Below are 27,803 nucleotides of genomic sequence, written 5' to 3' on the forward strand. Positions count from 1 at the left end.
TTGAAAGTAGATCCATAGAAATTTACAGCACATTACAGACCCTTCGGCCCACAATGTTGTGCCGACCATGTAACCTACTCTAGAAACTGCCTAGAATTTCCCTAGTGCATAGCCCTCTATTTTTCTAAGCTCCAGGTACCTATCTAAGAGGTTCTTAAAAGACCCTATTGTATCCGCTTCCACCACTACCGCCGGCAGTACATTCCACGCATCCACCACTCTCTGTGTGAAAAACTTACCCCTGGCATCCCCTCAGTACCTATTTCCAAGCACCTTAAAACTATGCGCCATTGATGTGATCAATGATTGGAAAGGCTTTACCCCTGGTGGACTGGGCTATATCCATTACTTTTTGTAAGCGTTTCTGTTCATGGACATTGGTGTTTTCATACAGGCCATAATGCAACCAGTCAGTATACACTTCATCATGTATCTATAGAATTATTCAAAGTTTTAGATGACATGCTGGATCTTTGCAGATTTCTAAGAAAGTAGAGGCGCTGACATGCCTTGTTTGTAATGGCACTTACATACTGGACCCAGGACAGATCCTCTGAAGTGAAGAATTTAAAGTTGCTGACCCTCTCCACCTTTGGTCCCATGATGAGGACTGGCTCATAAGTCCTCCAGTTTCCTCCACCTGTAGTCAATAATCAGCTCTTTGGTTTGATGCAAACAGAGTTTAATTCACGACATGAAGTGAGAGTGACTGCCTATAAAATTTAGGGAGTATTTGACCAAATATGGCTTTCAGCTGCTCTGGTCAAGCTGAAGTTAATGGACATCAAGGGGATAACCATTGCAGTCATATCATGTACAAAAGAAGATGGTTCTGATGGTTGGAAGTTTATCATAGACATACCCAAGACTTCATTGCAGGGATTCCCCCGGGCAATCTCCAAGGCCAAGCCATCTCCAGCTACTTCATCAATGACTTCTCTTTCATCCAGAAGTGGGCACGTTCACTGACAATTCCACTCTAAGTGCAGTTTCGACAACTTCCTTTATTGTTGCTGCAACCAGAAATCTTGTACACATTTAAGAAACATTTGAGTGTACAGTGTGTGGAAAGTGGGAACTTTCTATATGGACAAATTAAAATGCCAATATTGTTCCCTGTATGTATTTATCTTTGCAAGTTGTAACAACAATCTCCATTCCTTATGGTGTAAAATGTATTTTTATCTAATTTTTCAAAGTTTTTCATTTCTGATCAGTTAAGTGTGTGAGCTTCTGTATTCAGTTAATAACTGATGTGCATTTTCAGCTGTGCAATTTTCTATAAATTTTTATGATCAAGAAATAGTAGTCTGCAAGAGCAGAGGTAGATAAGTTGGAGCTGTCCCCTGTTGGAAGTAATCCAATTTTTTTCAAAGTTGTGTTGTCAGATATAATGCATAGACGTTTGAGATGTTGAAGTTTTTTTTCTCTCTCTGGACTGCTTTCTTATGATAACTGCAAGTAGACTTGACCTTGTCTTAATACTGATGATGAGGTAGCTTCTAATTGCATACGAGTTTCTAGACTAGTGTGGTTTTACTGAAATTGCTTTACCCAGTTGCTCTGATCAGAAATGTAAGAAGGATCAGTTACACAATCTGTGATGAACTGAACTGAGGCCTTTGCATTAATATTGTATATTTAATATGATGAAATAGTCGAAGATACTTCAACAGTCCAGTAGCATCATTTACTCATTTTGCAATCAGAGGAGGACAATTCCTATATTTATCTGCAATTCTAAATACATAATTGATTCAAAGGGTTTTAAAGTACATTTATTATCAAAGTATGTATGCAATATACAACCCTGAGGTTCATCTCCATACAGACAGCCACAAAACAAAGTAACCCATTCAAGGAAAACATCAATCTCCCACGAGCAAAACACAAATTACGCAAACAGCAACTATAAAAAGAATGAGCGAAAACACAGAATCTAAAACACAAAAACGAAAGGGTCCATATTCGCTTCAGCTCAGTGTTCATTATCTGCAGGCCGACCCAATTAAACGTTGCCCAAAAGTAGCAAAAGAAAAAGGAGTGCCCATAATTATAATAAAACACATCATTATGCGAACAACAGTCCAATCCACAAACTGCATTGATATCATCTTGCTCTGGCACCATCCTCCAACAGCATCGAGAAGAGAGAAATTATTCAAACACCAGGACTTCCCTTCGAGAGCAGTGAGCAAGAGGGGAAGAGAGACTGTCACACGCAGGCAACTTCTCCAGCAGCAACAAGCAAGAGGGTGGTAGACACTCATTCACCTCTGCACCCACCTCGATGTTTTCAATCTTCCTTGGCACTTTAATCAGTGAGAAATGGAGTCGATCATGGTCTCTCACCCTGTCTCCAAGCCTTTTGGGCTCAGGGAGGCCACTGACCTCCTGGAACCCACTTGGAGACAGCAAAGCTCCACATCGCTCAATCAGCCCAAAAACACCTTATCAAACTGTAAAACATAGGCTCCAACAATACCAGAATCACATTTGAAAGAAAAAGAAGACGTAAAAGAAGCAGTTTTGTGGATCATGACATTGGCAACTGAACTAGAGAACTTTCTATTCTGTGGCAACCAGTGATTAAACTCATTAGTGCAACATATAGCTACTACAAATAAATGGTTGGCCAGAAAGAACGAAAATCAGCGAACAGGAATGGAGGCAGCCATTGTGTGAGACCTGTCACTGCAGCCCCCATTTTGTGAACTGTTTGATCTGATTCTTGCTCTGAGATTACTTAATCAGAGAATTGAATGTGAACTCAAGGAGTTTCAGCTAGTGACCTGCAGAACCTGAGACCTTTCTCAGACGAGTAGCTACTTATTATATAAAGTGGCAGGCTTGCAGGAGAAATAATCTGTAAACTCATTAGACTGTGTCTGGGTCACCTGGTTTGAACCAGTCAGAGCTGAAAAAAACAAGGTCACAAAGCTGAGGATACAGACCATAGAACAACACTGGTTGTATCCCTGGACCAGAGTCAATAAGAAGGTGACCCAGGTAGGTCAGGTGACCTTGAGCCAACAGAATGGAAATATATAATTTGAACTGATGAGAAACACTACAAGAGTCAGGAGGTTCAATGCAAAAGAGCAACAACTCTCCAGAAACCAACTATTGCTGATGTGGAGGACCCCATGGACATGTGGAAGTCAGACTGCAAGGAAGTCCGGCCAGCATAGACTCCTTTCCCAGGTATTACCTTTTCTCTTCATTGACTGTTCATGGAAGGTCAGGAAATTCTAGTGGGTGTGCACACAGGTCAATAATTTATGAACCCACGTGCCTTTAGTTGAAAAAGTAGAGGTTACTTGTTGATAAATACAGATTCTCTCTCTGATCATTATTAATAAGTGGCAAATCCTTCTAACAAAATCAATTACAAATGCTAATGGTAATCCGTTATTGACAAGGATACTATGGGATCCTTGAAAATCTGGCTGAGTGGTGTCACGACAACAACCACTGAATGTTAGCAAGACCAAAGGGTTGATTATTGACTTCAGGGAGAGGAAACGAGAAATCCATGAGTGTTGCTTTGACCCCAGCATCTGCAGAGTATTTTGTATTTAGAAATCCATGAGTCAGTCCTCACTGGGAATCAGAAACTTTAAATTCCTTGGTATTACCATTTCAGAGGTTCTGTCCAGGCTGCAGCATGTAGAAATCTCAAGGCTACTCAGTCCTGTGTCACTCTCATCACTATCAGATTTTTCATCAACAGCATAGAGATTAGTGCTCTTTTTGAAAAAGCAACTTGTCTTTTTGTCTTTTATCTCTTCCCTGTGCTGTATGTCTATTTTTGTCTGCCCAACATGGTCTTTGCATGTGTCCTATTTTGCATTTTCTACAAGTTTTGCCTTTAAACCTGCTTTGGTCTGGTGTATATGCCACAACCGTAGCACAATTTGTTCAAACTGGCACTCATTTGCTATTCTCTTTGCTTTAAAATACTGCTTAAATCAGGGGTGTCAAACTCATTTTAGGTCATGGGCCGGATTGGGCAAAATGCAACTTCATGCAGGCCGGATCAGTTGTGCACGCGCGTGTTCCCACAGCTTTCACTGCCTTCATTTTTTCAACCTGCTCTCATGTGTCTCAGGAACTACAAAGTGTTTCACTTCACAAATTTTGTTTCTTATGAAGAAGATTGCCTAGGAAGCATTATTTTTATGATTGGTATTAACTTACAGTCGTAGGCTACAAGAAATTTGTGATGAGAGAGAGAGAAAAACGATGCGATTTTGGCTAAGAGTGTTTTGGGAGCCACACCCTTTCCATTAATAAACCATTTGAAATCGAACATTAGCAGACACAAATGTAGACCTAACAAAACAAATTGTAAATGTAGGCTACACAACTGCACCTAATTTTTATTAGCCTGCTTCCAGCAATCAAACTCAGACAATGAACACAGTTAGCCTCTAATTTTTATTGAAGTGATCACATTTACAATAATAGAAGTTAAAAAATGAATGAATCACATTATTATGACACTCAATATTTCATAATGCATTTTGCTTATGTTACATACCCCATGGGTATCTTGTGACTGTCTTATGAGCATGATGTAATAGTCTTGTGGAGGTCACATGATGTAATTTTCCTGCCAGTGTGAGGTCACATGATGACCTGTTCTCAACAGGTATAAATGAGACCCCTGTTGTGACGCAGTTAGTTTTCAGTTTAGTTTTATGTTAGTTTGTCAGTTACTCCGTTATGCTGCATATTTGTCACGATGCAGCTTTGTTTTAAAACAGAGTTTTCCTTTCTATTGTAAGGTGGAAAGATTGGTGCTGGCAGTTTTGCCAATTGCTGCCAGGTTTGTGTGTTGCATCTATAACTTTCCCTTTTCAGTAGTATTGGAGAGTAAAGACTTTATTAAAGGACAGGAACCTGAAGGATCAGAATAATGTTGGAGTCGTTCAGCAGCTTTATAAAGGATCGACCTTATTAAGGATTCATTCATAATATAGTGACCTGTATCTGAGATAACTCCTGCAAGAGTGGGGAAGTTGTGCAGTGTTTAGTCGCCAGGAAAAGGTCAGTTCCTTTAAGCCATATTATTTCCTTCGTCGTGAATCCTTTGGAGAATCAGCAGTAACGTCACATCTTCGAAGAAATCCGTTTCAAGAGAAGTCTCTCCTTATTGACTGTGTAAATCATTTGGACTTTCAAATTTACCATGTTAAGACTGGGTTCAAATTTACCACTTTAAGAACTGTTTTCGCATTTACCCTTTTAAGAACTGTTCCAGGGTTGCCGTATAGCAGTTAACTTCCGGTTATGTTAGTTGTCTGAATACTTTTCGCTATTTGTTGAGCAGAGTTTAATAAATGTTTGTTTGTTTTTATGAAACCTGCCTCAATTGATAATTCATTGTTGCCAATCACGTCACACTTACATGTCTCAGTGCATCGAACGGTGTCACTCATTTTTCACTTGCTGCTTCCTGACACCTGATATCTCTTGGCTTTAACCAGCCTGTCAAAATCAGGGACCAGTTTCTGGGCCGTTGTGATTTTCATAATGTCATTCAGATGTCTGTGTGTCAGCTGCAAGTGCAGTTTGGATTTGTTAATATTCATTATGGAGAACGCCTGCTCACAGAGATATGTTGTCCTGATCATGCAAAGGATCTTTGAGACAAAGTCTGTCATCTTGGGGTACATCGGTCCCAGATATTGGTAGAATGAGTCCGGACCCACAGTCTCAAATTTATATTTCAAAGCTGAGTTACACTGAATTTCAATTAGTTCCATTTGGATTTCCTCTGATGCTGCGTTGATGGCAAACGGCGAGCAAAATAGTGAGAATTCCTTCTCGAGCTGAGTGAAGACTTGGAAACAATTCTGAAACTCACTTTTCAGCCGTGATATTTTGTCCTTGTACCTGTCCATGTTGTCATTATTCCCATAAGCGACACACACGGACTGCAAAGAGGGGAAATGAGCTGGGTTGCTCCGGGATAGTTGCATCTCCCACAGGCCTAACTTAATTTGAAAGGCACGAATGCTGTTGTAATGCTCCATAACAAGTTTGTTGCAGCCTTGCATGTTAACATTAAGCACACTTAAGTGCCCTGTTATATCCACCAAAAATGCAAGATCATGAAGCCAATCTGGGTCATCCAACTTTGCCACTGTCTTCCCTTTCTCGTTCATGAATAGTCCAATTTCTGCACGTAATTGAAATAAACATTTGAACACAACCCCTCTGCTCAACCAGCAGACTTCAGTGTGGTAGGGTAGGCTGTGTCCAATATTACTTATGGACAAAAGACTGTCAAATTGCAGATGGGTGAGTCCCTTGGCTCTAATAAAATTAACCGTTTTGATTACTACATCCATGACATTGTCCATTTTCAGGCTCCTGCTACATAACGCCTCTTGATGTATAATACAATGAAAATTCCAGAATTCCTGCTCTGGATTCTCTGTCAGAACTTCCTCTCTGAGTTTCGCAACAACACCTGCCTTTTTCCTGACCATGGACAGTGCGCCATCTGTTGCTACGCCAACAGCGTGATTCCAGTCAACCCCCAGTCTGTCCAAGGCCTCGATGAGGCTGGAGAAAACGTCGTTTGCCATTGTGGTGTTTGTCAAGGGCACCATCTCCACAAACTCCTCAGTGACGGTCAAAGATGCATCAACACCACAAATAAATATTACCAATTGAGCTACATCAGTCACGTCGGTGCTCTCATCAACTGCAATAGAGAAGGCAATAAATGACTTCACTTTGTCTTTTAGCAGACTGTTCAAATCTCCTGCAAGGTCCCTGATTCTCTCTGCCACAGTATTTCTTGACAAGCTGATATTACCAAAAGCCTGTCTCTTCTCAGGGCATACCAGCTCAGCCGCTGTCAGCATGCATGCTTTGACGAATTCCCCCTCTGAGTATGGCTTCGATGCAGCAGCTATTTTGTTAGCAATAATATAGCTGGCCTTGACAGCTCCATCATGAGCCTCTTGACTTTTGGTGAACACTGATTGCTGTTTTTTTCAGAGCTGCTTCAAGCTCGTTTACCTTTCGCGTTCTGAGTTGTCCTGCGTACTTGTCATATTTTTCTCCGTGTGACGTCTCGTAGTGTCGTTTGATATTGTACTCTTTTGCCACAGCATATCAGACACACAGGTTTGCCGTTGACGTCACAGGAGAAAAAACGATCTTTCCAATTATCGTTGAATATCCAATCTTCGATGTCAACTTTTCTTGGAAAGCATTTTGAACCACAGCAGCAAACGGTCTCAGCCTTGCTACAGGTGTTACTTACCTGAGTACTCTATGTGTTTATACTGTGTCTGACGATGTAAGTGGGGTCCTAGTGGTCTTCAGTGCAGGGTGATAGGTGCTTATGCACAGCGGGTGGTTAACTGCTGCCTATTGTTTTCTAAGTACACACAACAAGCTGCCGAGTCAACAGGTGGCACAGACAGCAGTGGGAGAGAGAGCGGCTGCTGTACAGACACAGAATAAATGGTCATGAATATACTTTTTTTCCCCCAAATCATCCCGCGGGCCGGATTGGACCCCTTCGCAGGCTGGATGCGACCTGCAGGCCGGTAGTTTGACACCCCGGCTTAATTCATTCAGATCCAGTTATCTGTTGTGCAATTGAAAGTGTCTATCTTTCTAGTGTAGCCAGTTCTGCTTTTTAAAAATTATTATTATCATCCAGTGCTCAGTTTATGAACCATATTTTTTCTATTTTCTGCCTTTTTCGTAACTCAAACATCTTTTTGCCCTTGTGAAGAAACACAAGCTCTGCTTTTAAAAATTGAAACTTTTCTCTCTATCTATCTATCTATCTCAGAAAACAAAATGGGAAGCATTTCTACAGGTGGGTCGTCGCTACTATTATGTTTTGTAATTCCAGAAATTGATTAAAAGAAAAAAAACCACGTTAACCAGAATAACTCATGTACGTTTTGTTTTACTTCAGTGAGCCGCACACATACGACGTGGTGGCATAATGATATATGTAGTCACGTACTTTTACACGTAACTGGTGATGAATTATGTAAACAACAAAGAGTGCTTAATCAAACAATATATTTGCAATATTACAGAAATATTAAATACACTACAAGAGCAGATATCTTCACTCAACTTCACTGCCTCCATCACTGAATTTTTCCTATAACCTATGGATTCACTTTCAAGAACTCTACAATTCATTTTATTAATATTTATTGCTTATTTATATATTATTATTATTTTGTATTTACTGTTTGTTGTCTGTCTGTTGGTTCTGTTTCTCGTATTTACTGTGAATGCCCACAAAAATGGATCTCTGGGTTTTATATGGTGACATGTATGTACTTTGATAATAAATTTACTTAGAGCTTGAACATTGAACACAACATGCTGAACATCCTACACACCTCCCCATCAAAATCCACTGATAGATTCAACATATGACTCATTAGTCAGCTCATAATCAACAGAATTATCCTGTGATCAAGTCATCCTCACCCTGAGGAATTCCAGAGAAGAAAATGACACAAATTGCAGTAGTTTTTGTTAAAATGAGACTATTAATTTCCAATCGATTTGCTGGAGAAGGGACACAGGTTAAGGTCTTCCAACAAAAGAGTGCTAAAGAGAGGCCAAACATTTATCTCTTAAGAATTTTGTGGTATATACATGGAACAGTGGAATACAAATGCTGACTGATACAAAATTTGAACAGGAAATGAGTAAATTGTAAGTGTAGAACACAATTCAAATATCAGAATATGAAAACCTCAAAGCTGTCATCTGCAGGGCAGGCGTCTTCATTATGCCTAGCTACCTTTACAACAGAGGGGGCGGAACTACTGCCAGCTGTACAAGACATTCTTCCCCCCCCCATGCCTTCTGAGTTCAACCCTGCCTACTCATGGTGGTCATTCTGCTGATGATCCAGTACTGTAATGCATATCATGTGATGACCATCTGAGTTGAGCTCTGCAGCCTGACTCAGTGGACTTCTGGTGATTGAGCAAGGCATACCTCCCTGACTGCATTATCTAAGAAGCTTGGAAGTTGTTCCTTTTAAACCAAACTGCTGGCCATTATCAGCTTTCTTCACTGGTTTTCCTTTTATCCTCTAACCGATCTCACCAGATGCAGACCCTTCTTGTCATTGGCATGAAATTCAAAGTAAGTTCTTTATTAAAGTATGCACGTCACCATACACTACCCTGAGATTAATTGTTCCACTAGCCTGATTTGAATCAGCATTATATTTGACATAGCACAATCCAATAAATCACAAATCTACAATTAAGTTACACTCTGCATTTGAGATTAGGTTGGGTGATTCACAAGTCAGTCAGTTTGTTGTCATTAAGAAATAGCATTGTTTAATTTTGAAGGATTGATGGGAGAAATTCTGGGCATATTACCCTTTTGAAGAGCTGATGCATGCATTTTTAATCAAATGATGATTCTGACATTTAATATTCAAATGTTGATGGAGGCAAATCAAAACTTAGTAAAAATGTGCATATTCTTTATGTGTATTAAATGAATCATGTTGACAGTAAGACCATAGATGTTCAGAAGAAAGTACATAGTTGAACTACAGTGGGGGGGGGGGGCGAGGAGAGTGGCCACTATTAAAAGGAGGAGAGAAGGGATGGAACAGGAAGTAGCTGGTGACAGGTAAAAGTTCTTCAGAAGTACAGAGCCCCTTGGTTCTTTCCAGCATACTGAGATATTAATTTTGGCTGTGTGTGTTTGCATGCACGCACAATAAATACCTTTGTTGTACTGTATAGCCCCTTTAGTGTTGTTGATATGTACAAGTGTATGCAGGAGATTTGGCGTACTTGTAGCTGATAAATTTGTGTGGTTCTGGTAGGCCCGAGAATCTCATTACTCTTAGGCTCAGGTAGTATGATTATACCAAGATATGGAGCCCAAGAGGGCAGGTGTCTTAAGAACTTAGCATGTATACCAAAAGATGCATTGAGGATAAAGTTCAAAAAGGAATAAATAAATAAACCTTCTACCTGTCCTGTCCGTAAGCACATCCAGAATAGTCACAAATGTCAGGTAGATGAAAAACAACCCCTGCCCCATCAGGCATCTCCTGTCCCACCTGAGTTGTGTTTGTCACTTCAGTCACGTTAAAATCTGGAAAACTGGAGCACAATCCAGGGGACTACCCAAGAAAATAATAATGAGAGAGGGAGAATTGCATATTTAATCGATCGTGGAAAAACTCCAGCCTTTATTTGTACAGTTGGAAAGCTCTGATTGCTAAAATTATGTTGATAGCAAATAATTCTAATAGCAATATAGTCTTCCTATTTTCTTAGAAATGAAGTGTCATGGCATTGCATAATACAAAGTATTCAACTTTCTATAAATCTTAGGCCAAGTATAACAGTAAAGAGCAATCTGTAGACCAACCTACGCACTACTCCCTCCCCAATCAGCAGAAAGAACATTCAAGACATTGCAAAATGCAGCTTTCCAGTTATACAGCTCAAGCATTTCTCAGATTCATTCCAAAATGTAAGCTTAGCAATCTGAAATCATCAATACTTACGTAACTGTCTGGACATTTCTTTATGTTTGCATTACAGTTTGCTTAACCAGCTCAAAATAAAATCCAAAAAAATGCTGAAATACTGTTTTTGTTTCTATTTTTATTCCAGATTTCCAGTCGCTACAGTATTCGGCTTTTCTCCTGTTTACTGAATTCTGCTTGAACTTTAAACACAGTCAGCTTCAGAAATATACAAATTATTTCTATACAAATGAGCAGGAAACAATGTCCAAATAAATGAATGACAAAAGAATTACAGAACATTTGAATCTACATGAATCTTGTGTGGTTTCATAGTTCAGAACAACTGGGTTTTAAATAGCTCAACAAGACTGCATCCAAAATAGGTATAACAGAGTCAGCCCCAACATTACTATTTTAAACCAGACTATCCATTAAGTGCTTAGTATACTCTTGTCCTGCACAAAAAGCCAAAGTAATTAAGACCCTGCTTGAAATATTTGCATATCTTTATATCTTCAGTAACTTGTGGAGGATTCTTCTAAGTGCGGAATGCTTTTAGTATTATTAATATTCCCATTCTGTGGATGGAAATAAGATCACAGATACCTATAAAATACCCACATAATATGACTTGGCACAAGATGCAAAGTTCAGTCAGGTTATCAGATTTCATTCGGGAGAGCCAAAAACCTAAATTTATTCTTGGGTTAGAGAGTGTATATGGAAAGGATAAGAGACTTCTGCTCTTGTTCAATACTAGACGAGAAAAATGAAGTGAAATATATAAGCATCATTCTGAAAGCCATACCTGCCAAGGACTCACAGATATAGAATTCATGCAGGAAAAACACCCAGCAGAATGACTTCAAAACTGTTTTTTTTTAATTTTAGCACTTATTAAGTCTCAAAGAGATTGCTGGAGTAAATTAAGTAAGAGCCACACAGCACAGAAACAGGGCCTTCGGCCCAACTGTTCTATGCTGACCAAGAGACTTACCTAAGCTAGTCCTATTTTCCCATGTTTCGCCTACATTCTCCGATCTATGTACCTGTCCAGGAATCTTTTAAATGCTGATAATGTACCTGCCTCAACCATTTCTTCTGGAGTTCATACCACATACTGACCACACTCTGAGTGAAAATTGTCCTCACTATAAACCTATGTCTTCTAGTTTCTGATTCCCCAAACCCAGGGAAAAGATTGATTACATTGCCCTTCATGTACTCCTAGGACCCCTGTTCCACAATACTGCCAAGAGTGTTACCATTCACTGAGAGTCCTATCCTTGTGTCTTTTCCTAAATTGCAACAAGCACTTATCCACATTAAAATCTATTTGGTGTTCTTTGGCCCACTTTTCCCAGCTGATCAAGATTCCTCTCTAGCTCCTGATAGACTTCTTCACCGTTTTGATTCGGAGCAAGAAGGCTGCAGGTGAACGGCTAAGGATTTCCAGAGCAAAGCCAGTTTTACTGCTCGGGATAAAAGAGAGGCAAGGCTGTGCAGGCGTGTGACGTCAGCCACTAGAGCGGGAAAAGTTGAAAAAGACCACCATATCCAGCAGGCAGAGGAGTGAGAGGCAGCAGAGTGATAGGGTTTTGGCTCAACAGGCTTAGGAGGTAACGAGGCGAGGTAGGTCCACCTGTGTTAATTGCGGAAGGGAAGTAGTATGTGTGTGAGGCCGGTTTTCTGTGCTCGGTATCAGATGTGGGAGGTCCTGGAGTCTCCCAGCCTCCCAGACGCCATATCTGCACCCGGTGTGTCGAGCTGCAGCTCCTAAGGGACCGAGTTAGGGAACTGGAGTTGCAGCTCGATGACCTTCGTCCGGGCAGGGAGGGTGAGGAGGTGATAGAAAGGAGTTATAGGCAGGTGGTCACACCGGGGCCACGGGAGACAGACAAGTGGGTCACAGTCAGGAGAGGGAAGGGGAAGAGTCAGGTACTAGAGAGTACCCCTGTGGCTGTACCCCTTGACAATAAGTACTCCTGTTTGAGTACTGTTGGGGGAAGCAACAGTGGCCGTGCTTCTGGCACAGAGTCCGGCCCTGTGGCTCAGAAGGATAGGGAAAGGAAGAGGAAGGCACTAGTGATAGGGGACTCTATAGTTAGGGGGTCAGACAGGCGATTCTGTGGACGCAGGAAAGAAACTCGGATGGTATTTTGCCTCCCAGGTGCCAGGGTCCGGGATGCTTCATATCACATCCAAGATATCCTGCAGTGGGAGGGAGAACAGATAGAGGTCATGGTACATATTGGTACCTATGACATAGGTAGGAAAAGGGAAGAGGTCCTGAAAAAAGACTACAGGGAGTTAGGAAGGAAGTTGAGAAGCAGGACCGCAAAGGTAGTAATCTCAGGATTACTGCCTGTGCTACGCGACAGTGAGTATAGGAATAGAATGAGGTGGAGGATAAATGCGTGGCCGAGGGATTGGAGCAGGGGGCAGGGATTCAAATTTCTGGATCATTGGGACCTCTTTGGGGCAGGTGAGACCTGTTCAAAAAGGACGGGCTTCACTTGAATCCCAGGGGGACCAATATCCTGGCAGGGAGGTTTGCTAAGGCTACTGGGGAGAGTTTAAACTAGAATTGTTGGGGGGTGGGAACCGAACTGAAGAGACCAGGGAAGAGGCAGTTGGCTCACAAATAGAGAAAGCTTGGAGACAGTGTGTGAGGGAGGGCAGGCAGGTGATGAGAGAAGGGACTCACTCAGATGGACGGTTTGAGATGTGTCTGTTTTAATGCCTGGAGTATTGTGAACAAAGCGGATGAGCTTAAGAGTGTGGATCAGTACTTGGAGCTATGATGTGTTGGCCATTACAGAGACTTGGATGGCTCGGGGACAGGAATGGTTACTTCAAGTGCGGGTTTTAGATGTTTCAGAAAGGACAGAGAGGGAGTCAAAAGAGGTGGGGGCATGGCACTGTTGATCAGAGATAGTGTCATGGCTGCAGAAAAGGTAGACGTCATGGAGGGATTGTCTACAGAGTCTCTGTGGGTGGAGATTATGAACAGGAAGGGATCAATAACTTTACTGGGTGTTTTTTATAGGCTGCCCAATAGTAACAGATGTATTGAGGAGCAGATAGGGAAATAGATCCTGAAAAGGTGTAATAATAACAGAGTTGTCGTGATGGGAGAATTTATTTTCCCAAATATCAATTGGCATCTCCCTAGATCAAGGGGTTTAGATGGGGTGGAGTTTGTTAGGTGTGTTCAGGAAGGTTTCTTGACACAATATGTAGATAAGCCTACAAGAGAGGCTGTACTTGATCTGGTATTGGGAAATGAACCTGGTCAGGTGTCAGATCTCACAGTGGGAGAGCATTTTGGAGATAGTGGTCATAATTCTATCTCCTTTATGACAGCATTGTAGAGAGATAGGAACAGACAACTTAGAAAAGTGTTTAATTGGAGTAAGGGGAATTATGAGCCTATCAGGCAGGAAATTGGAAGCTTAAATTGGGAACAGATGTTCTCAGGGAAAAGTATGGAAAAAATGTAGCAAATGCTCAGGGGATATTTGTGTGGAGTTCTGCATTGGTATGTTCCAATGAGACAGGGAAGTTATAGTAGGGTACAGGAACCATAGTGTACAAAGGCTGTAATAAATCTAGCCAAGAAAAGAAAAGCTTACAAAAGGTTCAGAGAGTTAGGTAATGTTAGGGATCTAGAAGACTACAAGGCTAACAGGAAGGACCTTAAAAAGGAAATTAGGAGAGTCAGAAGGGGCCATGAGAAGGCCTTGGCAGGCAAGATTAAGGAAAACCCTAAGGCATTCTACAAGTATGTGAAGAACAAGAGGATAAGACATGAAAGAATAGGACCTATCACGTGTGACAGTGGGAAAGTGTGTATGGAACCAGAGGAAATAGCAGGGGTACTTAATAAATACTTTACTTCAGTATTCACTATGGAAGAGGATCTTGGTGATTGTAGTGCTGACTTGCAGCAGACTGAAAAGCTTGAGCATGCAGATATTAAGGAAGAGGATGTGCTGGAGCTTTTGGAAAGCATCAAGTTGGATAAGTCGCTGGGACCAGATGAGATGTACCCCAGGCTACTGTTGGAGGCGAGGAAGGAGATTGCTGAACCTCTGGCGATGATCTTTGCATCATCAGTGGGGACTGGAGAGGTTCCGGAGGATTGGAGGGTTGCAGATGTTGTCACTTTATTCAAGAAAGGGAGTAGAGGTAGCCCAGGAAATTATAGACCAGTGAGTCTTACTTCAGTGGTTGGTAAGTTGATGGAGAAGATCCTGAGAGGCAGGATTTATGAACATTTGGAGAGGAATAATATGATTAGGAATAGTCAGCATGGCTTTGTCAAGAGCAGGTCATGCCTTACGAGTCTGATAGAATTTTGTGAGGATGTGACTAAACACATTGATGAAGGAAGAGCAGTAGATGTAGTGTATATGGATTTCAGCAAGGCATTTGATAAGGTATCCCAGGCAAGGCTTATTGAGAAAGTAAGGAGGCATGGGATCCAAGGGGACATTGCTTTGTGGATCCAGAACTGGCTTGCCCACAGGAGGCAAAGAGTGGTTGTAGACAGGTCATATTCTGCATGGAGGTCGGTGACCAGTGGTGTACCTCAAGGATCTGTTCTGGGACCCTTACTCTTCGTGGTTTTTATAAATGACCTGGATGAGGAAGTGGAGGGATGGGTTAGTAAGTTTGCTGATGACACAAAGGTTGGAGGTGTTGTGGATAGTGTGGAGGGCTGTCAGAGGTTACAGCAGGACATTGATAGGATGCAAAACTGGGCTGAGAAGTGGCAGATGGAGTTCAACCCAGATAAGTGTGAAGTGGTTCATTTTGGTAGGTCAAATATGATGGCAGAATATAGTATTAATGGTGAGACTCTTGGCAGTGTGGAGGATCAGAGGGACCTTGGGGTCTGAGTCCACAGAATTTTCAAAGCAACTGTGCAGGTTGAGAAGGCATACGGTGTATTGGCCTTCATTAATCGTGAAATTGAATTTAGGAGCCACGAGGTAATGTTGCAGCTATATAGGACCCAGGTCAGACCCCGCTTGGAGTACTGTGCTCAGTTTTGGTCACCTCACTACAGGAAGGATGTGGAAGCCATAGAAAGGATGCAGAGGCGATTTACAAGGATGTTGCCTGGATTGGGGAGTATGCCTTATGACAACAGGTTGAGTGAATTCGGCCTTTTTTCCTTGGAGCAACGGAGAATGAGAGGTGACCTGATAGAGGTGTATAAGCTAATGAGAGGCATTGATCATGTGGATAGTGAGAGGCTTTTTCCCAGGGCTGAAATAGTTGCCTCAAGAAGATACAGGTTTAAGGTGCTAGGGAGTAGGTACAGAGATGTCAGGGGTAGGTTTCTTACTCAGAGAGTGGTGAGTGCGTGGAATGGGGCGCCAGCAACGGTGGTGGAGGCGGACATGATAGGGTCTTTTAAGAGACTTCTAGATAGGTACATGGAGCTTAGAAAAATAGAGGGCTGTGGGGAAGTCTGGTAATTTCTAAGGTAGGGACATGTTCGGCCCAACTTTGTGGGCCAAAGGGCCTGTATTGTGCTGTAGGTTTTTTATGTTCTATTTACACCACCACCAATTTTAGTGTCATCTGAAACCTTAATAATCATGCTCTGTATATTCTCATCCAGATTATTGATAGTAAAGAGTCAGCCTACAATCCTTGGGGCATATAGGCATGGCTTTCAGTCTTAAAAAAAAACCCTTCCAGAATTGTATTTTGCTTTCCATTAAGCCAATTCTGTATCTAATTAGTTAGTTCTCATTGGATCCCATGTGATCTAACTTTCCACAGCAGCCTTCCATGCAGAATCTTATCAAAAGCCTTACTGAAGCCCATAGATTGTTTACTGCACTGTCATTATCAGCCATCTTGGTTACCTCAATCAAATTCATCAGATGATATCCCACACTCATAGCCATGTAGATTATCTCTAACCAACCTGCCTTTTCAAATGCATATATATCTTATGTCTCGGAATCCCCGTCAATAACTTACCTACTAGATATTAGGCTAACTGGTCTTTCATTCCGAGGTCCTTCTCTGCAGCATTTCTTAAATAAAGGCACTTTAGCCACCCTCCAGTCCTCCAGCACCTCACTCTCACTAATGAAGATGCATAAAATCTCAGCCAGGACTCTCACAATTTCTTCTCTAGCTTCTCACAGCATTCTTGGATATACCTGATCAAACCTGAGATTTATTTCTCTTCATACATTTTAAGACACGCAGCACCCCCTTTTCTGTAATATGAGCTATCGGCAAGACATCACCATTAACTGTCTCAAGTTCTCAAGTGTTCATGTCTTTCTCCACAGCAAAAAGAGGAGAAATATTCATCACAAAACTCACACATCTCCTACAGCTCATGAAAGCCCATGATATTACAGGAAAGATACTAGCATGGACAGAAGATTGGCTTCTGCCAGTCAACTAAGGAGTGGGAATAAAGGGAGTCTTTTATGGTTGGCTGCTGGTGTTCTGCAAGGGTCAGTATTGGGTTTGCTACTTTTCAGGTTATACTGTATGTTAATGATCTGGATGATGGAATTGATGGCTAAATGGCCAAATATGCAGATAGGTGGTGGAGGGGCACATAGCGGAGGAAGCAGGGAGTCTGCAGAAGGCCTTGCGCAGATTAAGACAATGGGCAAAGAAGTGACAGATGGAACACAATGTTATGATATGGATGATCATTCACTTTACCAAAAGGAATAAATGTGTAGACTTTTCTAAATAGGGAGCAAATTCAGAAATTGGAGTTGCAAAGCATCTTCAGAGTTCTAATGCAGGATTCTCCAAGGTTAACTTAGAAGATGTGTTAGTAATAGGGAAGGCAAATACAATGTTAGCATTAAATTCCTACTTTGTGTCATTAATAAATTTAGCAAATACACCTTTGCTGCCTTTTGAGTTATTTACACAAACTGTAAAATAGATTTGCTAACTTACCATTTTGTTCTACAAATATTACAAATGAATTTTTGTATCTTCATTGTATTCTGCTTTTATTTAAAGCAACAGCAGAAAGACCCACTCCTCCGCTATGGGTCAGAACTGTTCCAATTGTAAATTTAAATTTGTCAGGACTAAGTAATTTAAGTGCTAGTGAAATAAACTAGAATTAGAAACAGAAACTATTTTAAATACCTAGTTAAATCTGTACATACACACATAATGCCAGGCATTATCAGAACATGTATAAATTAAAACAGCTTGAGTACTTCTTATAAATCTTCAGGATTAAATTTATTCAGGTTGACATCTACAACATCGGCAAAAGTTTTGCTGATCTCTATGTTGACAGGCAGAGTAGAAGAGGTTGTTGGCAAGATCTTTCCGTCTAGATATAAACTCCTGACATGGAAGCAGTGGACAAAGCTTTAATAAATTGATCCAATTCTGATGAAAAGGTAATTAATCTGAAATATTGTTTTATTATTTCTACATATAGGTCCCTAATGTATTTCAAGCATTTTCTATTTACTGGATTGATTCCTGGTTAGACTAGAAAGGACATACAATAACCTTATATTCCACCTGATATGGAAGATATTAAAGGGGCTTATTTGGGCAGCGAACAGATTTATTTCCCTGTGTCAGAGTCAAAATCTAAGAACAGAGTCGCAAGGTAAGTACTTGGGCATCTTGGCCTGATGATAGGAGGAATTTCTTCATGCGGGAGGTTGTGAATCTTTGGAACCTAGATGCTGAATATATGTGCAAGGCTGAAGTGAAGATATCTTTAGAATGCAGGGAATGTACGTATTGAGTAACAAAGTGAAGTTGAAGGCAGATCAGTCACAATCGAGTCTTGGGTAGAGAAGCCTGGAAGGCCCATGTGGCCTACTTCTATTGCTGAAGCTCTGAATCCCTGGGTTGAGGGAGGGAAAAAAATGAAATTTTGCTTCCTCCATCAATGCCTTTTTCTTTCTAACTGCAGTGGGAACTGGGAACTGAATTCAGAACATGTGTCAGGTAAATATACTACAGCCCTGTCATCATCCTTGCCGTTAAATGCAGTATTTAAAATAAGTTGCTGGAACCACAGATATACCAATAAGAAAATGAGCAAAGGCGTTCCTGCACAATTCATTTTTATACAGTATGCTTAAAGGACGCTTTAATATAACATTCATCTATTCAAGGAATAAAAATACATTTTTTTACATTTATTAAAAAGAACTCCTTTTCAACTTAAGACAACCATAGGCTTCAACATCTAAAGTGACTCTCAAGATCTGTTTCAGAGCCTTCTTTAATTGTTAGAAATAAATTTCTATTGAAATTACAACATATTTGGAAGAAAAATGCTTTCCCTATCTGATATTCCCTGTGTATAAAACTTGTTTTTTTGAAGATGCTGTTATTAATAAAAGTTAAAGCACTGCAATCACAAGTGGGGAAAGTCACAAAAACATTCTGCAAACATTTAACAATACCCTCAGCACACAATCTTTAGATTCTCTTCATTGATGTTGAAAAATTATGCACTCTTTTCACTTGTATTCCATGTGCCCTTTTCTATTGTATTCCAATATTATTTGCCACAGTAGCATTTCAGTTCAGAAAACTCTTGCAATCATCCATGCCTCGCAAAGAAACAAGCAATGCCAGAGAATACTAAATCATTTTTCTATTAAGTCTGTGGCTCAATTATTTGTGACCATAGTATCTGAAAGTTAAGGTATTCTCAGAATGATTATCTTGTCCAGTACCATTCTCAACCACTTGACAATTTCTACCAGTCTCTACTATTTCTTATTTACACACTTGCAGATTTTTCAAAATAGCACAATGTTTTACATTACAGGTACCCTTACTGGTATCATCCTTCTCAATAATGAGAGATCATCACAGTTTACCTTTCAATATAACACGGTGCATTCTAGCTTCTATAATATCCTTTGCAGACTTCAAGTTCCTTAATAGCCAACTTGCAAGAAGGATGTGTTTGGATTAACATGAAGACAAGTTTCCTTTCTGGAGGCTTTACCAAATCCTTCATTCAATATTACAATTCATTAATTCTGATGCCGAACACATTGCATGTGTAATTATTTGTGAAGCAGATGGACAGCCTGTATGTAAGCAAAGAGTAATTAAGTGCTGTGATATCACTCAATATGCAGATCTCTGCAGTGTGATGCTGTAGCTTAATGTCTTGAGCTGGATGACATACGGGTGCTGCCTTCAAGGAAGTATTTAAGTCCATTAAGCCCTTGGTTGTACAGATATTTCACATACCAGTTCCACACTTTTCCCTTAAAACAAAACAAATTAAAGAGTCAAAATCCATTCCATAAAATCAGTTCTGTCACTAGATAAACATGCTTGTTGAGATAAAATCTTCCACTTTATAATTACGGGACTTACATGCTTATTATTTAGAAATGATAAAAGCCGAGCTTTATAAGGCATTGGTCATACTGCTCTTGGAATGTTCTGAGCATATTTGGGCCCCTTATACAAAATCAAGGATGTAAAGCTAAGGCTTTATAAGGAATTGTTCAGACTGTATTTTGAGTATTGAGAGCAGTTTTGGGTCCCATATCTAAGAAAGGATATCCTTGTGTTAGAGAGGGTTCAGAGGAGGTTTACAAGAATGATCCCAGAAATGAAAGGGAAAATAAATGAGGTGTATGTGAAGGCTCAGGGAGTGTACTTGCTGAAGTTTAGAAGAATGGGGGAGAATCCCATTGAAACTTCCAAATATTAAACACTTAAAATAAACTCAAGGCAAAAGTAACTTAAAAGGATTTCAAAATAAAGGAAAAATGAGTAAAAGAAAATACAGTTTGCAGGCAAAACAGGAAAGGAAACAGATTTAGCTAGAAACGTGAGACATAAGCAAACAAAGTGAGCCAAGTTATATTTATATTATATCTTTCATGTTCTGATGAAGCTCTTTAGGTTCAAAGTAATGCATCTTAAGTACTTTTGAAGTGTAATTCTAATGTAGGTTGCTATTTTATTTTAAAAATCCTTCAAATCTGAAAGAAAAGTAAAACCTAATGATAGCTTTTCATAATGGTATTGGTGGAGGGATAAATGTCAGCTTGGATACAAGGAGATCTCTTCTGCTCTTGTTTTAAACTGAATTTGGAAAGTTTTACATTCGCCTTAAAGAACAGATAGAGCCTTGGTTTAATTTTCTCCTCCAAAAGACATAGTTGTTTTTCTGCAAACAGAAAAATAGGAGTAGGCCATTCAGCCTCAATAGTAAATTAACTTGAATTCTCCATCCCAGTCCATCATCTCTGGTTTCCGAAGTATTTCAAACTGAAACCCACATCAGCAAAGTAACAGCATCTTATTATCCTCCTAGGCACAGTGCAACCTTTGTAACTTCATATTGACTTCACTTTCAAATAACTAGCCTTTCCTAGCTACTCTGATACAAGGCCATTGCTCTCCCACAAATTCTACCTGATTTAATCACAGAGTTCTACAGCATAGAAATAGACCCTTGGGTCCAGTTTGTCTCCACCAGTACTGGTGCCTATCAAATTTGATCCCATTTGCTCACATTAGGCTTGTATCCCTCTACTCCTACCTATCCAAATGTCTTTTAAACATTGTAATTGTATCTGTCTCTAGTATTTATTCTGGCAGCTCATTCCATATAACCACCATCCACCGTGTGGAAAAACTTGCCCCTCAGATTTTCTTTGAATTTTTCCCCTCACCCTAAACCTATGCCCACTAGTTTTAAAATCCAAACCTCAGAAAAACTTTTTTATTTTTTATTGTAACTTACAAAACAAATCAAATAACAAAAACAATATATTTTATGACAAATGCCAGTCATAATAAACCTGATTCTGGTTCTGCTGAAAGTAGATACCCTATTTCACTCACTAGGCAGCTCCAGTATTTCCTTTTATTTCAGGGTTTCCAGAAATTGCTGTATTCTACACGTCACAGTATTTTGCTTTGTTTACACTTCCAATCTTCTGTCCCTCCATTTGTATCTCCTCTGTACAGATCATGTATGATAAGTGCTCAGTCACCACCCTCTTAAATGGCATCAACAGCATGCACCATCCCAATTCTCTTGATATCTACTTCATTATGATCACTCATTTTGTTTTCTTCATCCATCTAACAAGTCAAAACACATTTTCCCTTTGTTAGAATTCTGATAAAACTTTAGTGATCCAATACATTAACTGTTTCTCAATCCCCACACACTTCCTGTCCTACAGACCATCTCCAGCATTTTCATTTATCAGCTATCGCATTTTCTGGCTTTTAGAAAAGCAGATGCAGGTTGACTGACTGCTTAGCTATTGCATCACCATTAGCAAGCAAGGATGATCTCATGCTTTCAGCTGCTTGACAAATTCTCATCCCACTCCTACTTTGATCCTGTATCTCAGTCCTAAGCAGCTGTGTGCAAACTCAAGGAACATTATTTCATCATCCAGCTTTCCAAGCTAAACATTAAAGTTAATTTCTTATAATCAGCAATTTCCAGCATTAATTATTTTTCATACTTTGATATGACAGAGAAGTAGGTCATCCAGTCTACCAAATATATGCTGACACTTAAGGCACTCCTAAGTATTTCTCTCTGGTACCAAAGTGGCAACTTCTCAGGATAATTTCATGTTTATTAAAATTTCTACACCAACACATTTTAATGCATTTTTTTTAGATTTTTACACAAAATGATACATTTTCTAGTGAACCATCCAAGTTCAAAATGAACATGCCATTTTATTTGGGATGAGGGAAAAACCCTCGGTCAGAGAGAATGCAAACTTCACACAGACAGAACCCAAAGTCAGTATCAAACTAAGTCATTGCAGCAGTATGACAGTAGCTCTACCACCTGTGTGTGCCAGTGCTGCCTTCTTCTAATACCGCTACTTCTGAGGAGGCTGAAGAGAGCTGGACTATGCACATCAAAACTCACTTCATTCTACAGATGCACAGGAGAGACCATCCCAACAAGCTGCTTCACTGCGTGGTATGGATATTGCACTGCGGCAGACAGGAAGGTTCTCCAACAGGTAGTATAAACTGACCAACTCATCACCGGTACCAGCTTACCTGCCATAAAAGACATACATACAGAAAGGTGCTGGAAAAGGGCCATTAACATCATGAAGAATCCCACCCACCCTACTGTTTGTCCCGCCTCCATCAGGGGGACGAGGCTACGTTGCATTCACGCTAGGACCACCAGACTCAAAAGCAGTTACTTTCCCCAAGGAGCAAGGCTGATTAATACCTCCAGCCACTAACCCAGCCCTTCACACCACTATTTTATCATTTCCTCTCAGTCACCTTATGTACAGAAACTCCCGTGCCTAGCGTCACTTTATAGACATACAATCTATGTCTATAAACGATGTTTTTTATTATTATGTATTCATTATCTTATTATGTTCTTTTGTGCTGCATCAGATCCGGAGTGACAATTATTTCATTCTCCTTTACACTTGTGTACTGGAAATGACATTACACAGTACTTAATCTTGACTAATTGCTAACTTTATTTGTCGTCTTCTTCTTACACCTCCCTCAGCTGTACATTTTGTAATTCATAAGCCATCATCACCTTCTTTCAGGCTGCACTTCCACACGACAATCTCTCCTGGACTCCAACATATCTGCACTTCCTTCCTGCAACACACATCAAAGTTGCTGGTGAACGCAGCAGGCCAGACAGCATCTGTAGGAAGAGGTGCAGTCGACGTTTCAGGCCGAGACCCCTCGTCAGGACCGTCCTTCGTTAGTCCTGACGAAGGGTCTCGGCCTGAAACGTCGACTGCTCCTCTTCCTACAGATGCTGCCTGGCCTGCTGCGTTCACCAGCAACTTTGATGTGTGTTGCTTGAATTTCCAGCATCTGCAGAATTCCTGTTGTTTGCACTTCCTTCCTGTTCGCTTTACTTTTGCCTAGTTTTTCTGCTTGAATATTTTCGGCATTTTCTGCTTCTGTTTTTGAATTCCAGCACCTGCGGTATTTCACTTTTCCAGGAAAAAAAAATCCATTAAGGTTTATAGAAGTGAGGGATTTTAGTGTTATGATCAGAAAGGAGAAGATGAAGTTGTTTGCCAGAAAACAAAATAAGTTGAAGGACTTGATAGAGTTGTACGATACCATGAGAAGTTTGGGTGTGGTAAATAAACAGAGAATGCTCTTCTCATTAGCAGACATTTCAACACAATGTACAGACCAAGTACAGTGATAAAAGATATAGAAAAAATTCAAAGAAAAACATTTATGATAAAACCAGTGAATGGTTATGATCCGGAACTTGCAATGAGAGAAATACAATCTATTGTAGCATTTAGAGGTCAGTTAGATAGGGAATTAGAAAATGATTTACTAGAGTGCAATACATGTAAAGAGTAGGGAAATGAAACTGTCTGAAGAGATGGTATGTACTCTTTGGACTGAATGTCTCTGCGTCATGACAATTCAAAATACTGTAAAACTCTGCAATTCACTAACCAAATATTCAGAATTCCCACAGTAGGGCATCTGGCTCACCAATCAATGTTTCCTATACCTCCTTCCCACTCATCTGAGGCCCCAGTTCCTACACCTCATTTTTAACCTGCCTGGATCACTAGAAAAAGTTACCATACAAAAATAGGTTGAGGTATTAACAGAAATAACATCTAACTATTTGAGTTTTACCATGTGCATGTTTCATCATACTGTAATTTTGGAAAATTCAGTAATTAAATCCTTAAAAGCCAGAATTTTAACACTGATCCAACATGAACAAAAGGATGTTAATAAATATTTTGTATAAGAGATGTTGTAGGAGCAAGAGACATTGAGAGAATAAATTATTTATACAAAATTGACCAACATCGTCAGATGCCGATGAATCAATGAAAGCTCATTTTCTCATCCACACTACATTCCAGGAAATACATTTTATGAGCATACCTGAATTACACGCAATCGTTTCTTTTCATTAGGCCAACCCTGCAAAAAGTTTAATAATGGAATTATCAGGAGTAAAATAACCGGGCACTTGACAAGCAAATATTTCAGCTGACAACGTAGCAAACTGGCAAAATCTACCAACCATTGAAGAATGCACCACTGTGAAATCAAACACAAAACACTTAAAGAATAATTCAGTTACGAATATATAGAAATACTTGGTGGGAAATATAGGGCTGATTTTATAAAATGTTATTTCAACTCTACTTCTGTGGAACTACCATACACACCATAAAAATATTTACAAAATTTATAAACAAGTACACATAAAAAATGTAAGGAAAAATCAATTTACCCTAAAATCAAATGTGGCCAGTTTTTAGAGTTAAAGACCCTGGATGTAAAAAAATAACATGGAACAGTTTGTTGACCATGACACCAAAGTAAGTCATAAGACCATAGATATAGGAGCAGAATTAGGCCATTTGGCCCATCAAATCTGCTCCGCCATTCAATTATGACTGATCCCTTTATCCCCTCTTCAGCCCCACTCCTTGGCCTTCTCCCCATAACCTTTGATGCCATGTCCAATCACGAACCTGTCAAGCTCTGCCTTAAACACACCCAATGATCTGGCCTTCACGTCTGCCTGTGGAAATAAATTCCATAAATTCAGCACCCTCTGGCTAAAGAAATTTCTCTGCATCTCTGTTTTAAATGGATGCCCCTCTAACCTGAGGCTGTTGTTGTAGACTTCCTCACAAGGGAAACACATCTTCTCTGTCTAGGCCTTTCAACATTCGAAAGATTTCAATGAAATGCCCTCCACCCTATATTCCAGTGAGAACAGACCCACAGCTATCAAACGTTTCTCATATGACAACCCTTTCATTCCCGGAATGATCCTTATGAACTTCCTTTGAACCCTCACCAATGCCAGCACATCTTTTCTGAGATGAGGAGCCCCAAACTGTTCACAATACTTAAGGTGAGGCCTCACCAGTGCTGTGTGAAGCCTCAGCATCATATCCCTGCTCTTGTATTCTAGACTTCTTGAAATGAACGCAAACATTGCATTTGACTTCCTCAGACTCTACCTGCAAGTTAACATTTCGGGTATTCTGGATAAGGACTTTGCATCTCAGATTTTTTTGTATTTTCTCCCCATGTAGAAAATAGTCTGCACATTTATTCCTACTACCAAAGTGCATGACCATGCATTTTCCAAAATTGCATTTCATTTGCCACTCTCTTGCCCATTCTCCTAATCTGTCTAAGTCATTCTGCAGCCTACTTGTTTCCTCAACACTACCTGCCCCTCCACCAATCTTCACATCATCTGCAAACTCGGCAACAAAGCCATCTATTCCATTATTTAAATCATTAATATCAGCTGCAAACAAGGCATGCATCTACAATATATAAATCTAATTCTAAAATATTATCATGATTACAATATTTTCTGACATTTTATTGCAATTACTTACAGTAACAGCAATATTGAGGTTAATTTTCAAAAATTGCAGAATTTATATGGAATCATTTGTTATTAGTAAACAGTTATACTAGGATAGGCCACACTAGGTTCACTCTAACTACATTTAGACAGCCATACAATAATATGCTTCAAATACCCTTTGCAATTTCATATGCTGTAAAAATTCAAACAGTCATATTTCCATAATGGAAAATTATTAGTTATGCAGAATTGTAATAACCAGCAAGAAGATGCAATACCCATTTAAAATAATTAAACAGTAACACTAACTTTAGATAATAAACAATATTCATACCAGCAAAATAATTTTTGTCTGCATTTCAAAAAAATCAAGCGACCTTTAGTTTTGACAGTGGAGGGGAAGAAGCTGTTCCTAAAAGGTTGAGTGTGCATATTCAGAGGAAATAAGGATGTTGAAAGCATTAAAGTCAGATGCTACTCAAGTTGGCAAGTAATATTAGTGTTGTAAGGTCACATAAAAGAGATATCTGGGGTAGCTTTTTGCTCCAGCTAAGTTAGGGAAGTTGAAAACAAGCACAATAAGAAACAAAACTAACTTGACCCTCAATTATGGTATGACATTCTAAATTAGCATCAAAGGGCTATCTCGGAGATAGAAATGTGCTCTGAGCAAAAGGAGGCAGAGTTGAAGGGACCATACGGATTTACTCTTTATGCAATATGGACATTGAAGCACAGACAAGAAAGTAGTTCACTACTAATGTTCAAATAAAGCTTAAGATGACAGGGGGAGAAATGATATTGTAGCAGAATTTGTCTACTTTGCCTTTAAAAAAATCTGTTGGATAGAACTTCTTGATACCACTTTAGAAAGTTACTGGAGCTTGTCGTCCTTAGCCTCATGTTGCCTTTATTAACTTACATGACAAAATGTTGCAGTTTCCCCCTTCTAAAAAATTAGATTTGTACAAACATTAATTATGAAACTTCTGTTTTGCTCCATTACAAGGGAAAGGAAATAAAATCAAATCACAGTTGCAGACCCAGCTTTGGACTACTGCAGTTTCAAACTCAAGACTCCTATGAACATCACACTTAATTAATAAGATTATTCCAAAATAATGATGGACCTATACCAATTAAAAAAGAAGAAAACTCACTAACACACAAGTACATTTTGGCATTGATTGCTTCAAACCTCTGCTTTAAAGCTGTCAATTCTCAATCCACATTTACCTTCTGGATAAAATTTATGGCATGCCCCATGAGTGCTGGATGATTAACAATAGTAAAGCTGTCCTTGGAATCTGTAATCTTAGTTTGTGCCAACAGATCGTCTTCAATCCCAATACCCATCAGGCAAATATCTTGTACAAAGTTTTCAGATGTCCACAAACAGCTGACTGCTGCTTTCACAAATGAATTGTATTGCTGAAATGTTTTCCTGTTCACCTTTAATCCCATATGCAGCTGAAAAACATGGATATTTCAGGTTATCAAATGAATTATCCAAATTTAAATTTTAATATAAGTTCTAATTACATCTGAATATTTTCACAACATATGAAAAAGCACGTAAAACACGTGAGTATCGAAATTAACTTGAATCTTCAGACAAACTCTGTATCTACAGGAACACTTCTAGAAGGTGCCTAGTTAATTTTTAGTTCCCTTAAGATGTGATGTTGCTGTAAAATATATTGAGACAATGGCTCAAGAAAGCCACAGCCAACCCATTGAGCCCAAAGTAAAAGCTGAAGAGCAAAGTTTTCTTGAAAAGAATCGTTTTCACTATTCTTACCAGAGCTGAAAATATTCATATATAGGCAAATACAGCAGACTGCAAACCTGAAAACCCTTTATAGTTTTCATAGTCATAGTCATACTTTATTAATCTCGGGGGAAATT

At 39.7% G+C, this 27,803-nt stretch overlaps 1 protein-coding gene across 1 annotated transcript in view; it reads right to left on the reverse strand.

The window, feature by feature from the left end:
* Positions 1 to 10,232: 10,232 nt before the first annotated feature.
* cenpi (centromere protein I) overlaps positions 10,233 to 27,803 on the reverse strand; it is a 99,537-nt gene continuing 81,966 nt past the window's right edge. Inside the window, exons 18-20 of the mRNA XM_072270730.1 lie at positions 27,132 to 27,365; positions 24,437 to 24,475; positions 10,233 to 19,785 (exon numbers count right to left, since the gene is read on the reverse strand). Of these exons, the coding sequence (XP_072126831.1) occupies positions 19,678 to 19,785; positions 24,437 to 24,475; positions 27,132 to 27,365 (381 nt within the window). The 3' untranslated portion in view covers positions 10,233 to 19,677. The remainder of the gene's footprint in view (positions 19,786 to 24,436; positions 24,476 to 27,131; positions 27,366 to 27,803) is intronic.

This window comes from Mobula birostris, chromosome 10 (assembly GCF_030028105.1).
Source record: "Mobula birostris isolate sMobBir1 chromosome 10, sMobBir1.hap1, whole genome shotgun sequence".
Lineage (NCBI taxonomy): Eukaryota > Metazoa > Chordata > Chondrichthyes > Myliobatiformes > Myliobatidae > Mobula > Mobula birostris.